General features: G+C 27.7%; 1 protein-coding gene across 2 annotated transcripts in view; it reads right to left on the reverse strand.

Annotated features, from left to right (window-relative positions):
* Positions 1–17,195, reverse strand: part of LOC107445726 (neuroligin-4, X-linked) — a 195,813-nt gene that overhangs the window by 22,839 nt on the left and 155,779 nt on the right. For both annotated transcript variants that reach the window (XM_016060199.3, XM_016060198.3), the window contains exons 6-7: positions 11,831–12,019; positions 6,008–6,360 (exon numbers count right to left, since the gene is read on the reverse strand). In XM_016060199.3, coding sequence (XP_015915685.1) covers positions 6,008–6,360; positions 11,831–12,019 — 542 coding nt within the window. The remainder of the gene's footprint in view (positions 1–6,007; positions 6,361–11,830; positions 12,020–17,195) is intronic.

The following is a 17,195-nucleotide window of genomic DNA, read 5'->3' on the forward strand; positions in this document are numbered from 1 at the left end:
TTATGCTTCCAAATTTATAATGTTTTATTTTCTAATGCACATGGTATGTAAAATTTCTAAAATACTAAACATAAAGTTTAGTTATAAAATAAACTCAAACATGAAACAGAATGCTTAACTTTAAAATACGCTTTTTAAAGCATCATGCAAAATGCGTTTTATGTATGTATTTCTTAACAAAATATATTACAAATATACTTTACGCTCTTTTTTGTTTAAATTAATTTCTATTTTAGTTTTTTACTTAAATATTTTTTGTGCAACTGTTTGCTTTTATTTATTTTATTTTTCAAAGATCTTAAATTGAAAATTCTTATTTTAGAACATCAAACTTTAAAGACTTTGATATTCTCAACACATGATGATGTAATGTTAACACATGATTGTGGATTTTGCTGTACGAGAGAATTGGCATGAATAATACAGGGTTGTCAACTACTTAACTTTTTGAAAAATATTTTATAGAGCGGTAGACAATTAAAAACTAAAAATTTCAGAATTTTGGTATTTTTGTAAAGCATTAAAAGCCTCACAATGAGAAAACTGGAACAAAGCAACATTTTATATAAAGTTTTGAATTATTTATAAGTGGTGATGCGAAAAATAAGTTTAAATCAAATTTCGAAAACAAAGAATCTTACATTTAAACTTAAACTAAGCTACCATTTGAAGATATTTTCCGCACAAACATATAAAGTTGGCAACCCCGATGGTGTCAATAATGCTTTTATTTTATTTTTATTTGTTGTTGATTCTTAATACTTTTTTATATTTTATTTATTAGTCGTAAGTAAAATAAAGGAAACACTTTACCTTTTAGCTCTTTTGTCGAAAAATTATGCGTACTCCTCTATCTTCACGATAATCAAAATGAACAAAATAAAAGTAAATAAACGAGGAATCAAAATCATAAAATGAAATAATTCTGATAAATCAATGGATAAAATATATATTTCTCATGCATTTAAAAATAAATATAACTGTGAAGTAAATATAAAAATCATAATCACAAATTAAATAATTATTAACGAAACAGCAAATACAAAATTGCAATTAAGAAATAAATTCCGTCCGTCATCCTACTCTTCTCATCAAACAAAAACATTTCAATAAATCTTCATAACATCCCAATACACGAACACATTCATGCCTTTTGAAAATGATTTTCTAATGATTGCCCTTTTGGAGACCAAATCATTCATGTCATTACTCAAATATACGCTTTACAATCGATGAATAAAACTTTAAATCCATGACATATACAAATCAGCAATGATAAATGATAGTGCTATTCATAGTGCTTTTATTTCATCTGTATGTATAAATGTCAAAATGTAGCACATCATCTGATGTAGCACGTAACTACTATAAAACTCAAATAGAAGGAAAAGTTTCATTTTTGAAATTACAGAAAGTAAAACATCACAAAATAAATGACACCATTTTTAAAATTAATTGAGTAATTTAAATCAGTTGTTAAAAGAAATTATACCGACTCCGTCGTACTTTATGCTGCTTTTATAAGAATACAACAAGAACTCGAATTGTTCATAAAGTAAACATAAAGACTAAAAAAAGTTTCATTTATATATTTTGCATCAGACTAGTTTGCAATAATCTTAACAAGGAACGAAATAGGCCTAACTGAAATTAATGCTTAATAACATATTTTTTTAACCAAGACTGAAGTCTCAAATATGGAACATGGGTTCTTTTTCAGTTTTAAAGAAGAACTAGAAAAATGTCACTTTGCTATTTTGTAATTATTCGGGTAACTGACACTAATGCTAAGCGTTTTACCCAAGATGCAAGCCTCAAAATTTGATTTTGTGTCTTTCATGAGACAAATTGGAAAAATAAAAAGTTTTATTTTTATATTTGTAATTATTGGAGTAAATTAGTCTAACACTAACAGCAATGTTAGATAACTCGTTTCAGCTAATGTAAAAGTTGAAAATTTAAACAATGTATTTTTAGGGGCAAATAGAAGAACAAAACAAAGCTATATTTCGATATTTTAAGACTATTAGGGTAATTAGCCAAATTGAAAGTGGTACTAAATTACATGCTCGCATGATTTAACATCGTGTTAGCACAACATAATCGATACTGGTGTTTATGCCATTAAATCGTAAATAGGTAAATTTGTGCCGATGGAGGACTGTGGGGATGTTTAAAGTGATGAATTCGTTTGGGTGGACAGACTAACTACTACCATAGTTGAATTCGAGAAAGATTTATCAAAAATAATTATTTATATATATATATATATATAAATAAATAAATACAAGAAAACACTAAGAAAGTTAAGAAAAATTTAGATAATAAGTTTTTTTTTTTTTTTTATAAAATGTTGTTTGTTGTTTTTTTACTTATTATTTCNATATATATATATAATCTTTCAAATAATTATTTTCATTGAACACATTTTATAAAATCATGTCAATAAATTTTTCAATTGGGAATTTATGTAAAGAACTTTTAGCATTATTTTTTAAGCATGTTAAGTATTCTATATACTATTTATACTAATTCAATACTTTAAAAACGTCTTTAAGTTGGTGATATAAAAATTATTTTTTAAGTATTCTATATACTATTTATACTAATCCAATACTTCAAAAACGTCTCTAAGTAGGTGATATAAAAATTTATTTTAAGCCCTCTATTGGATCAGCTTGCGTAATTTTACCAATTGGTGCGGTTTTAAAAGAATTTTTTCATAACGTATTTTATTTCAAAAAATTTCAACTTCCGCTTTAGAATAATTCAATTGTTTATAACAATTTTATTTTTTTAAGAAGCAATAGCAAAACATTTCAGTAAACATTTTTAACTTTTACAAATATTTAAATTAAATATTATCATGATTTAAAATAAAATTTGAATTGTAAAGCAAAATTTCAAACATTTTATGACAGACATCATGATAATTTCCAAAAGTTGAAAGACACTCAACTTGTGAAAGGAAATACTTACATCAAAATTAATTACACCGCTGATAAAAATTTTTAACGACTTCTTGGATTTATATTTAACTAAGAACAGCTCTCAAAACAACTCACATTTCAGAGTAAAATTATAAATCCCTTTCAAAAATTCAGATGTTTATCAAATTCTTTTTATGCATGCCTTATTAATCACTGTCAACTTGAAGTACGAATAATAAGATAAACAATTTTAATCTCTATTTTCCAGAATGAAACAAATTTATTATTTATTAAATGAAGTTTACCGAGTTTTATTAACAACGTTATTAAAACTAGAAAAAAATTTGTGATGAAGAGATTATAAAAGTTTTAATTACAAAGCACGCTTTTAAAAGAGAACATTTAATTTCTAGATATTAATTTGCGTTTTGAAAAATAAAATGTTCTTTAATATTTCGTACTTTGTCAACACCACTTGATAATTAATAACGGAGAGTCTATACATTTTATTTATGCTGCATTTAATACGGAATTATAACATTTGATTTGATAACCCAACATATATTTAGTTCAAGCATTCTTCTGTTTACTCAAAATGGATTTCTTTTTCAAAATAGTAACTTCTAAACAATTGGTTTTGTGGCACGCAGATATTTCATTTTAACGATATCAAAAAATAATGCACAAAAAGGGCATGAAAGTTGAAACATTATTGCAACTTATATTTTTGCCCCTGTTCATTTTTTGTACATATTATAATATTTTGAGTTTTATGTATAGAATTTCTTAACTAATATGCTTATATTTAAAAAAAGTTAGTTAAAAATTGAAATTAAAAAAAAACTAAAAAGAACATTAGGAATTATAGAAAAGAATAGAAATTATGAAAACAAGTTGGATTTTTTTAAACGTCTTTTAGGTAAGTAAATGCCATTTGAAAATTTATACTGTGTTTTAATTTAAGCAAATTTTTACATCAATATTAATGCTAAATTATGTTTACAGTGTTTAATACTTGTGATGCCACAATAGGCATTACATATTTCTTAGCTTTTAAAATTTCTTTAATTACTAAAACTTACTTTTTAATCATTAGTAATCGAATTATATTTAAATTAAATCAATTAGTTAAATTTTATAAAACGCAATCATTAAATATTTATTCTTTTCCTATCGATCAATGTAACGGCTAACTATTAATATCAATACTAATGTAGACTCATTAATTCGCTGTCGCGCCTAATCAAAAACAAAAATCTATAAATAACTCTTTATTCTGAAATTTTCTTACCTCAAATATGTTTCAGTTACATGGTTATACTAATTCTCTCAGTTGTGTTAGCAATTCGCGATTACCAAGGTATTTTTCAAACCTAATATTGATTATGGGAGTTGGCTTTATTTTTGGCTTTGTTATTTTTCGATAAATCGCCAACCATGGATCTCTTCTCATGATTCTAACTCTGTGTGCTGGGAACAATTCAATTACTTTTTAATTTGGCTTTTGAATTGGCAGATCATGGGGGATTTGTCTCCCATGGCCTGTCCTTATTAATATCATTATGCGAAATTTAACTTAGAATGTCTTATAGATAAAATTATAATTTGTATCTCGAGTTCTATAAATACTACTAAAAAGTTTTATTACAATTATGATCCAGTTTTCATCTTTAACTGTCATTTTTCATTATTCTGTTTTTCATCACTATATTCAATTAATCAATTATACCATATAACTCCAACCGTACCTAATTTCATCTTAATATAACTTAACGTATTTTATGGAATTTTTTATATCAGGGCCGTTTAAAGGAAATAAATTATTTAACTTACGAGCATAAGTCACATGTTTATATTTCTATAAGCATTTCCTTCAGTTTTAAAGGTATCGCTTCTTAATTATTTAAGTCCAAAAATTTTTTTATTCGCATTTAAAAAAATTTTGTGCGTGGTACTCTGCAAAACTGCAAAATCTGTAGTATAATATCACTTCAAATATGATGCTGGACAGTTATTAAAATCGTGTGAAGGAAAACTTTTTTTACAAGTTAACACCATATCGCGTTTTCATATACAATTTAAAGGTTGTATGAAAGTTCTAAACACCGGTAATGCAAAGAATTTATTTCATGATCACTCGTCTTTACACCATAGGTTAAATATTTTCGCTTCCAAAAAATTTAATGCAGGCGCGTTTTTATTTCGATTGAATTGTTTTGAAACGATAACGAATTAGCGAGTATTTACTGCTGTCATTAATGTTGCTTTACATCTGTGGATACAAAAAGTAATCGGTAAAAATTTATAATGTTTTTAGTTGTGTAAATAAATATATTTACACTTTAATTTTCAAGTCTTTGTAAACTGTAAATAGCTTTATAATGCATATTTTCTATCCTCTTCTGCTCCGTTAAGCCTATTTCAAATTCGTCTTATTGTTTTCTCTATTACGCTTATATTTGATTTACAAACTCAACTCATTTTAAGAATTAGTGTATGTATGCAACCAAAATTACCAATTCGAACATATTTTTCTTGTAAAAATAACTTAACTGATTCTTAAGTGTATCATATCTCACTATAATTATAAATGTTAGTCTTAATAAATAACAAACTTGATGGATGCTAATTTACACTAAGTAGTGTAAGGGAACATTCTGGATATTTGGTGTAGTGGAACACTACTAAGGTGTTAAGTAGTTGTCGCCATATTTGGTGTTCAGATACACGGAAATTTTTACAGTGTTCTAACTAAGCTTTACATCTTAAGTAATTTATGCAAATAAAAATTTGGCTTCAATCTCATCTGGAATAGAAAGATATTCAAATGCTATACACTCCTTTAACATAGCTGAACATCACGTGGTACAATGGTGCCAAGAATTTTATTTATTCTAAAAAATAAACTACGAGGTAACAGCATAATATTTTCGAGATAAGTTTGATATTTAAAGTAACAGCTACACTATTTAGTAGCAGGCAGCCACATACAAAAGAAAGCGACAACGTAATAATTTCACTATAAGTATACAAAAAATAATAATAATGACATTTATTTCAACAAACAATTAGCTTACTTTATAGCTCTCTTCTCGCAAGGCATTCTCAGCTCTATTTTCACTTCTTTGATGATAAACACCCGCAAAAACACAAAGATTTAATATGAGTAATGAACATCCTACAATAATTGTCACACGCAAAGCTGTCATGTAATTGTCTTTTTGCACTACCACAGTATCTGATGAAGCCATACTTCCGGAAACATTTACTGATGTAGGTTCGGAAGATGTCTCTGAAAGCATTTGTTCTCCTGGAGCTGAGAAAGATGTCAATGATTCAGAAACTTGAGTTATCACTTTAACACCAGGACCTACTGTCGGTATAGGGAAATTAGATCGAGGCTTTACAGTGGGAGCCCGAGGTGGCATACCTAAAATGAAAAACAAATATGGAAAAGTTTGCTGGTAACTGAGAAGCTAATTGCTCTAAAATAATAATTTTAAAAATTTTATTGCTTTTTTATTTAATTATTTTCTTTCTTGGACTTAGAAAATAATATCCATCTGCTAAGAAAATGGGAAAGTATAATATACGTTCACTCATTTAAATTCAAAGCATAATTACTATTGACTAAGAATATTATTTATTTTCAACATACTTTAATCAAATATTGACTCATCTATGCAGCATACACTTTCATAGGCCAGTTTATAGCAATACATAGTATCTAACGCATGTCTTGTGCATTTAGTAACATGCCTTGGTGAGTATAAATTCAAAAACGTATTTTTTTATGCATATATACATTAATAACTTTTAAGCTATTAATTCTATTAACTTTTTTTTGGTTTCCTTTGAGTTAAAAAAAGGGAGAAAAAATGCCTAATGACTAAAGTAGGCAAACCTTTTGAAGAAAAGGGCAACAAAAGAAGTTATACAAAGCATTAAGTTGCACCAAATGTACCCCAAAGCAGATACTTACGTTACGACAAGATTAATTAAAAAACTAGTTATATTTTATAGACTGAAGCAAAAATGAATATTTTTAATTTTTCCAAAAAACCAAAGAAAAGTATTTTGTGATAAAAAAATCACCGATTTGGACAATTGATTAATGAAATACTTATATCTATTTAACCAATCATAATTTAACCATTATGGCATTGATAACATAGTGTATATGAATGGAACTTCAATCCCAGCATATCGAGTCATGACTGGGTAGCAGTGATATTATGTCCAATGTATCCCATTACTTTTACTCTTTTATTTCATTCAAGACAGACATTGATACCTTGTCGCCACTACCCAAAAGAGTAAGCGACAGAACTATTTACAATTACAAAAATTTCGCAATTTATGGGTATAATTGTATATAGCTCAACATTACAAATATATACAATTGTACAAATGTACAATTGTATATAGTTCTAATGTTGTGTAATAACCATAATTTTATCTGACAAAACACTGCACAGCTACAACCTTTCTAGCTCTTAATGAAATAAAATCATCGCAAAATAATTTGGTGAAAGTGCCAGAATAAGATAAGCGATGATAACTCAAATGATATTACTTACATATAATTTCTTAGTGAAGTATAAAGGAATATAGCGATAAGAAAATTTTAGAGTTCCCAATTTCTATTTTGCTGTCATAAGTCATAATAAGACAAACAAAATGCGAATTATACAGAAAGGGGGCTAATAATTTTAGATCCACATACGTGGCGTCAAGTCATCGTTAAGTATATTTCAAATGTTAAATTACACCTAAAGTAGGAACTAACGTGCATAATTATATTATTATATAATGGTCGATTTAAATTCAATGTTGAATAGCTATAATCATTCTTTAGAAAAAAAATTTGAGAAATACGAAGTTTTTGTTAATGAGATGCAATACCAAATAATTACTGCATAAAATCTCAGTTTCAAAACTATTTTAACTATGAAAACCATGCAAATAAATAATTATTGAAAATAATCTAACATTAACTATAAAAAAAATTTTATTCTTGGGAGCAAAATTTCAAAATTATTTAAAAAACACACAAAAAGTTAAGGTTATTAAAATATTACTAAATATATAAGGTAATATAAAGGTAATCAACCGTACCTAATTTCATCNATAAGGTAATATAAAGGTAATAAAAATATTACTAAATATATAAGGTAATATAAAGGTAATAAAAATATTACTAAATAGATATAAAATTTAAAATTTATAATACTATGAGACTTCACTTAACTACTATCCTGTCATAAATTTCGTACTACGTACACAGAAGTCGACCTGCATGATTGACTGCATTATTTTTAAATATTAAGTAAATATAAATTTAAAAGCCTCCTACTGATTACAGAACTACTGAGTCAAAAGAAAAAAACTATTTTCAGAATAACTAAAGTATATAATATTCAACACTTGACTCATTTTTCAAGCACGTAGATGTAGCGTGATCTTTTGAAAATCACTTCTGTATATGAGGAATTCTATCCAAATAACTTGAAGTCCCCAGGAAGCTCAAATATTAAAGAATGTTTCAGAGAGGGTAAAACTGTAAATTTTCTTATAGCGTGTTTTTAGAAGCTAAGAAGCTAAGGTCCACATACGTGGACCGAGGTAATGAAGAGGTTAATCAGGAATTTTAAATTGTGATATAAACTATGTTTGATTTATAAAATTAGGGGTGGGGGGAGAAACACTCTAAATGACAAGAATAAAAAGATCAATCGACTTTTTGAGGTCGTAAATCTAGAATTTACCCGAGGAGGATAAATTCCACGAATGGACAGATTGGCTTGAGAATTTCAACCGCTCAGTATGAGTACCAATCAAAATACCTCTGCTATATAAAGCAATCTCCTAGCATGTATTGCCTTAAAGAAAAATATTTCATTGTGTATTGGACAAAAAAAATAGTACTTTTTGTTAATACTGATAAAAACCACACAGTTTATAAATTTTTATATCGAAAACATTAAAAAAACATTGAAAAAATTCTAAGATTACATACTTTTCCTTAAAATAATTATAGTAATATCATGGATACTTGCAATAAGCTTATATTATTACCCAAACTTAAAGTCACCGAGAAATTATTTTATCCCTAATATATTTATTATGACTTGCCTCTGAAATATATCCACAAATATGCCAAAAACCAATATTATATTTGGTATCAAATCAAGATTTTATTTAATAAAGTGCGATATATACTTGCAAGACATAAAAAGATTAGCTGTCATGCAATGAGTAATATTACTTCTCTCTGGATCATTTTTATTTGCTCATGACGATAGGATGAAGCATTCGAATGAAATGAAATTCGAGATGAAGGTGAAAAGAGAAGTATTTTTTTTATTCTATATTTATTTCCCTTACTACTTTTTTTAGGGTTAAATTGAATATTTATTGAATAAAACGTACTTTGAGTGCCATTTTAATGAAAAAAGAAAAACTTCTAAGAGTATAATTTAAAAATTATTAGTCGATGAAATGTAATAAAGTTTACCTGAGGAAATGTAAATATGTTTTAGTAAGTATCTTCTTTGTAAAATTAAAATGTTTTATAAAGTAAGTATATTTAGTTTTCTTAAAATTATGTTAAGCTATTAGCCGTGATTTTTTTTAAATATCTGAGATGATATGGGATTTTAAATTTCTACTTCATTAGAATAGTTTTTTAAATATAATTTATCATAATTTTAATTTGGCTTCATACAATGGCTTTCATTGTTACGCAAATTATGAGCAATTAAAATATCAGCAAAAGCACTGTGATACGAGGTAAAGTGAATAAAAATAAAATAATTTCAAACTTCAAAAAAGTGTAAAAAAAATATTTGTTAAGGGGTTGCAGTACCCAAAAATGACCAATATTTCGATATATTTTTTTCATTGCTTAAAATATAACCTCAAACTATTTCAAATGCACAGAAAATAAATCATCTCTCTATCTACTTTTTTAAAAAAGTAATGAATGATTTTAGATTACACCTTAAACAGAAACTTGATCAGCAGACAGACTTTAAAGTGCTTTTTCTCATAGAGGATAATTTTTTGTGTTTTTATCTTAATTAAATCCCTAGGGAATTTCTTTTATTTAAGATAAAGCTTTGAAGTAAACTTTTTTACCTTAAGTATAATACACTTATTTAAACTGTGCATGGAATAATCATTTTATGTGGTATTACAATTTTTACAGTATGTTATATAATACCTAACAGGAATTTTTAACCTTTTTTCTACTTCTTTTCAAAATAATCTGTAAAAAATGTTCTAATTGATATATCAACAAATAAATGCACAAAATGAATGAATATTGGAAGCACTTAAAAAAAAAGGCTTTTGAAGATATGTTAAAATAAAAAGGCCTTAAGGATTTAAAAATTTTAATTTTTTCACTTTTTTTTAAATTATAAAAAAATTAAACAGTTTAATTATTTTTTGAGGATAAATTTATTATTATTATTTTTTTTTTAATGGCGGGCACTTGGAGCTATTGTCCATTGGCCACAGAAAGTGCCAGAACTGCTAATTCTCTTTTCGTTACCCAGTGGGCACCTGTGGCGAAGCCACGGCGGTGGAACAGCGTCGCCCACGTCACACTACCACAACCCGTTTATAGGGCGGATCACATTCACACATTCACACACAAAGGAGAAAGGAAGGGAAAGAAACATCCATGCCTTGCCCGGGATTCGAACCCAGAACCTTTCTGATGCAAGGACAGGGGATAAATTATTGATTATAAGTTAAATGAGCATGTAAAGCATAAACAAAATTAATGTTTATACCTTTATTTAAAAAATGTTGCAAGGGTACTGTGACCCCTTAAAATACACGTATGCATGTCGCTTTATACACAATGAATATGGTTATGGTAAGAACTTTGTTAGTAGCACTCATCGTAAAAAAGTTTAAACACAAACTTATTTTCAGGTTGAAAGTTAATTATCCAAGATGTATACTCAATTTTTTAACTTTTTATTTCAAATTTTTCAACGTGAACTGGTGACGAAATTCGATATTTTATATGCTTGTATTATTTTTTTAAAATGTATTTATTATTATGTATTTAATTCCGTTTGTATACATCAAGCTTTAAAAAAAGTTTACCACATTAAAATATGACAGTGCGTAGTGGGCAAAAAAGAGAGTACCCTGAACAACTTTTTTCACTTTGAATTTATTTTGGTTTTGTGAACCTCAAAAAAAAGGGGCCGCAATCTTAAAAATATAGTCCCGAAAGTTTAGTTAGGAAAACAAACGAAAAGTTTAATCAGGAAAGAGATTTAACTTTTTCAGTAATTCGCTATATATCGAGAACTTTTAAAGCTAATAAGAAAAATTTACACATAATTATAAACTTTGTTGAGCCAAAAATAATTCCATTTATAAAAATAATTTTAATTACTATTTACATAATTTATTATTTTATAATTTATTATTATATAATTTATTATTATATAATTCATTATTATATAATTTATTACTATATAATTTATTATCAGATAAATTATATAAAATGATTGCATAAATAATTATTATTTTAATAATTATTTCTATAGTTATAAGTATTATTATATGTTTGCAATTGTCAAGGCATTATTATATGTTTGCAATTGTTTTAAGGCATAGAAATGTTTGCATTATTTTAAAGTTTGCAAAGTTAAATGATAATATACAAAACTTGAACTTTGCTGAGTAGTATTCTGCTGACTTGTTGTTAAAATGCCTTAATTTCTTTCTCGAGAATTGCTTTTTAAGTGATTAAAATTAATCATATTAGAAATGCTCAATTCTCCTTGTTCAAACTTTGATTGATGCAATTCAATATTCAACTTGCTTACTTCTTTTGGCAGTTATATGTAAAGACAAATATTTGAACTCACCTAGTGCAGTCAATACTGGTCCTTGTCGAACTATACCATCATATGTTGAAGGATTGTCATGGTCATCTAGTAGATGATGTTGCGTTGCTACACCAGGAGTTACCCCTTGTCGGTGAAGCTTTGGAATCAGACTTAACCAGAAAGATAGTCTATGAGCGTGGTAATGATCTCTTATTTTTGGTTTCATAGCTAAAAATAAAAATATATATCATCATAAAAGAGTTCAGTTTATGATCTTGATTTTAAAGAATATAAAAACTGTTAATGTAAAAAAAATTTCATAGACAATAGAAACGCAGTCGCTTTGGTTCATTGGCTATGTTTTTACTAACTTATAATACTAATGTAGCATGAAAATCATGACTGTGAAATTTTTGCATAATCTATTGTTTTACATAAGCGTGACAAGTATAGGCATATTTGATAGTATTTTCTGAGAAAAAAATTAAAGCTCACGAAAAAGATACAGGATACGCGTTTGGTCAGTAGACTTCTGCAAATTTAAGGGAAGGATTTTGTCAAAATTGTGCTATCCACACTCGCAGACATGATATGCATCATCGTTCAAAATATTTAATTTAAACTCAGAAAAAAGTTGAGTTGAAAGCTGTTTTTAATAACACAAAGGCAGACATGCTACGATAAACAATACATTAAAAACGATTAGAGGTAAAGTACTTAATACAATTTTTTCTTTATAAAATACATGAATTCTGCAAAACAATGTACAGGTACTGAGCGCAAAATAAAAAAAAGATATCACCCAGAATAACATTCGTTCTAATGAGTGGATTTTCACGTACAAAGTGTAAATCTTAACGGTTCATAGGGGTAACTTTAAATATGTTAATTTATTAATGCTAATTAACTTAAGCTAGAAAATCAGACACAAAAACACATTTTCTCTGAATAAACATTTTTTTTACATTTTTGGATTGCCGACCCTCAAAATAAGGGTGTAGCCACAATCTAGAATTTGTGCTCCTAATAGTTTAGTTAAGAGAGTGGTTGAACCCTTAATGTTAATAATTTCACATATTGCGTTTTTCGTTATATCTTTAAATCTAATTGCCCAGTTGAAAAAAAAGAAATTGCAGTCACTCATGAAAGTTGCTTACCCAAAGATAATTTCAAGCAAAAATAATAATTTTTTATAATTATTTTTTACTTTTGTATTATTTTTTTATTATTTAATTTAATACGGGAGAAAATTTTCTTTAATTATGAACCATACGCTTTTTATACCGTATTAATATACGTATTTTATTTTAGTGAAATCTAAAGTTTCAATATTTTTTATAAAGTAAAAGCTGAAAAAAGTTAAAATTAACTATTTTTGAAAAATTATTTAGTGACAATAAAAAAAATATTTAAGGGGAGCGGTTAATGCATAAATTTGGTAAACTTAAAAGGAACTTGACTTTCATTCATGATTTACCGTTTTTTTTATTCGATATCATTTTCTTTTCTTAAATATTAAAAAAAAAATATGATGTTTCTTTTTAAGCGATCTGCTAATTTGTACTTAAATTAGTAAAGATATTTGAATAAAATATTATATTTAGCGAATGTCAAGTTTTTTTAAAACATGTTTTTTATTGAATGTGGTTGCGCATCTGCTCTTTTTAGTTTCAGTTTTTAATTAATGCACTCCACGATAGATTCAATTTCAGTAATATGCAAAAGTATGTATTTATACGGAAATATAGATTTATCAATTGTTCAATATATATTTTAATAACTAAATAGCAAAATAAATAAACGAAGATACTAGTTATTTAAAAAGTATCTTTATATTATCTTGAACTATACTATTGTGACATCAACAACGATTATTTGAAATATTGTTGACATTTTTAAAGTAACTACAAAAAGTATAAATATGCCAAACATAAAGCGCTGCCAAATATATAGTAAAATTTTTTAAATGTCATAAAATATCTCAGTATCTTATAGATCGTCCTGCAATCTTAATTTCAAAATTAATTTCGTAATTTTAATTACTGGGCCATGTGTGATTCACAAAACTATTCAACCAATTATTTTATTATATTTTTACATTTTTCAAATTCACTTTTTCTTTATGCTCCCACGTAAATTTTTTTCCCGATAATATACTAATATGTTTTATTAGATTTTTATTAGTTCTTAAAATTTTTCTAATATTGTCTAAATAATTAACAAGTGTTTTCGAGTCTCAGAACTATAATCAGTTATCTGATAAGAATACAAGAGTGTTTTGCTATTTTAAAATGACTCGATGCAAAACGTCTGACTGATCGTATTAAATAAAAGTACACTTTTTCTCTAAGAATCAGCAAACGAATTATTTATTTATTTACTTTATTAGTTCTTATTAGTTAAATTTGAGAAACGTAAATGCATATTAGTGTAACTCAAAATACCGCAACTATTTTCTTTATTTTTTAAATGAACAAATTCGAACCGCAATTTTATTTTGACTTTTAAGCTTATTACACCGTTAACTATAAGAAAACTGCTCTTTCAAAAAAAAGATGTTGATTGAATGTTTTTAAAAAATAATGTAAAAATATGCTTCTTAAAATGATTTTTCAACTTCAGTACAATTCACAAGATATTATTATAGTGTAATTTCTAATCAGGAAAAACAATGGCTTGACCAGTTTTCGAAGATATTACCTTTTTTAGTGAAACATGAAAACACTACCTTTTAATTGGCGTTTGATCCTGCTATCATTTTATCAGTACTCGAACGCACTATCATTTGAGCAAGTACTGATACCACTACTTTTTTGTTGGTACTCAAACCTATTATGACCTACTTTAGAACCCACAACAATTTGATCAAAAATCGTACCCACTATCATTTAATGAATATTCAAACCCACTATCATTCAATCAATACTCGAAACCATTACAATTACCCGCTGCCTTTTAATCGGTACTTGTTTCCGCTATTATTAGAGCAAGTATCGAACCCGCTACCTTTTTGTCGGTAATCGAAGCTATTATGACCAACTTTAGAAACCACAACAATCTGATCAAGAATCGTACCCACTGTCATTTAATTAATATTCGAACCCACTATCATTTAATCAATACTCAAAACCAATACAATTTTATCAGTACTGGAGCCTACTATGTTCAGAACAAATTTCGAACCCACTAAGTTTTTAGCGATATTTGCTCCCTCTACCTTTTAATCGGTACTTGTTCCTGCTATCATCTTGAGCAAGTATCGAACCCATTACCTGTTTGTCGGTACTCAAACACCTTATTACCAGTTTTCGCAGCCAGTATCATTAGAGTAAGAATCGAACAAACTACCTTTTTGTCGGTACTTGACCTTTTCGCTTGTTTCTATGAGCAGCTATCCCATAATAAATACTCTCTGTAAATTCTAGATCCACTGTTTGAAATAAAAGAAGTCGGACACCAACCCCAGATAAAGGGAGTGCTTTCCATCCACCTCCCCTACCCACCCGCCCTAGTTCTACACTGTCTCTTCGTAAAAAAATTTATAAACTTTTACTGGTAGTTTCCATCAAATGAATTTTCCATTTATATGAAATTTTACTTGTTTCACTTTATTTACAAATATATTTATTCTAATCACTTATTAATGTTTAAACGTTTATATTTGGGTTTATAGTCTTGGTTATATAGTTAATAAAATGAATTATTAAAGATTATTTCAAAAACATTATTACCTTTTTATAGAAAGTACTCAAACCAACAAGGTTTGAAATTACTACATTTTATCGTTTCATGGACCAGCTATCATTTAATCAGTGTGCGAACCCTCTCACTTTTTATCGGTACCTGGTGCTCCTATCATTTTATCAGTACTTTAATCCGCTATCGCTTGAGCAAGAATCGTACCCACTATCATTTTATCAATATTCGAACCCACTATTATATAATCAATAATCGAACCCACCATCGAATCAATAGTTGAACCAACTACATTTTTATTAGTACTCAAACCTACTATAGTTGGACAAGTTACCAAACCCACTAACGTTTTAGCGGAACTCTAACCCGCTACTTGTTGATCGGTACTTGGATTCACAATCATGTAATCTGTACTCCAATCCAAGCAACTGTCGTTTGAGCAAGAATCGATTATTTAATCAGTTCTCGTACCCGCTATCATTTTATCAATACTCGAGCTCACTACTTTTTTATCAGTATATGAACCTGCCTACTATGTCTAGACCAAATTTCGATTCCACTACCTTTTTAGCGTTACTTGAACCCCCTACCTTTTTGTTGGTATCTTGTTGGTATCATTTGAGCAAGTATCGAACCCACTTTATTTTTGCCGGTACATGAACCCATTATTACCACTTTTCGTAAAGAGCAAGAATCGAACCCACTACCATTTTGTCGGTTCTCGACCTCTTCGCTTGCTTCTATGAGCCGCTAAAACGATCATCACATGATAAATGCACCGTGTAAAGGTTAGATCCATTCTTTGAAATGAAAAAAAAGTCCGCCACTAACTACAAATGAAGAAAGTGCTTACCCACCCGCCCTAGTTCTACACTGTCTCTTCGGAAAAAAAATAATAAAGTTTTACTGGTATCTTCCATCAAATGAATTTTCAATTTATCTGAAATTGAACTTGTTCTGCTTGATTAAAGAATAAATTTATTCTAATCACTTATAAATGTTTAAATGTTTATATTTGGTTTTATATCATTGGTTATTTAGATAATAAAATGAATTGTTATAAATTATTTCAAAAAAATTACTAACTTTTTATTTGAATGAGTCGAACCAACTATGGTTACACCAGTTTTCAAGCCTACTACATTTTTATCGATACTTGGACTGGCTATCCTTTCATCAGTACTCAAACGTGCTATCATTGGAGCAAATATTGAACCCACAAACTTTTTTTTCGTTACTAAAAGGCTTGAGTAACGAAATCAGTTATGATCAGTTTTTCAACCCACTACGATTTGCGCAAGAATCATATCCCCCATCATTTAATGAATACTCATTCCACTATCATTTAAGCAATACCCGAACCTACTGTCATTTATTCAATACTGGAACTTACTATTGTTTAGCCGATACTCGAACCCACTACCTTTTTATCAGTAATCGAACCTACTACAGTTAGAGCAGTTTTCTTACCCACTACCTTTTAATCGGTAGTTTCACCCTCCATCATTTAATCACTGCTTGATCATGCTTAAAAAAATGTTAAAAGAGAAAGCAAAATTGAGAGTTTAAGAATAATTTTATCGTATTTGTAATTAGCTCATTATTTTTTTTTAATTCCAAAGGGATAATCATAGATGAAAAACTGGAACTCTTTTTGTTTCAATTCGAATGAGAAAGGTTATTATATCTTAGTTATAGTTCTAAATGT

This window comes from Parasteatoda tepidariorum, chromosome X1, assembly GCF_043381705.1.
Source record: "Parasteatoda tepidariorum isolate YZ-2023 chromosome X1, CAS_Ptep_4.0, whole genome shotgun sequence".
Lineage (NCBI taxonomy): Eukaryota > Metazoa > Arthropoda > Arachnida > Araneae > Theridiidae > Parasteatoda > Parasteatoda tepidariorum.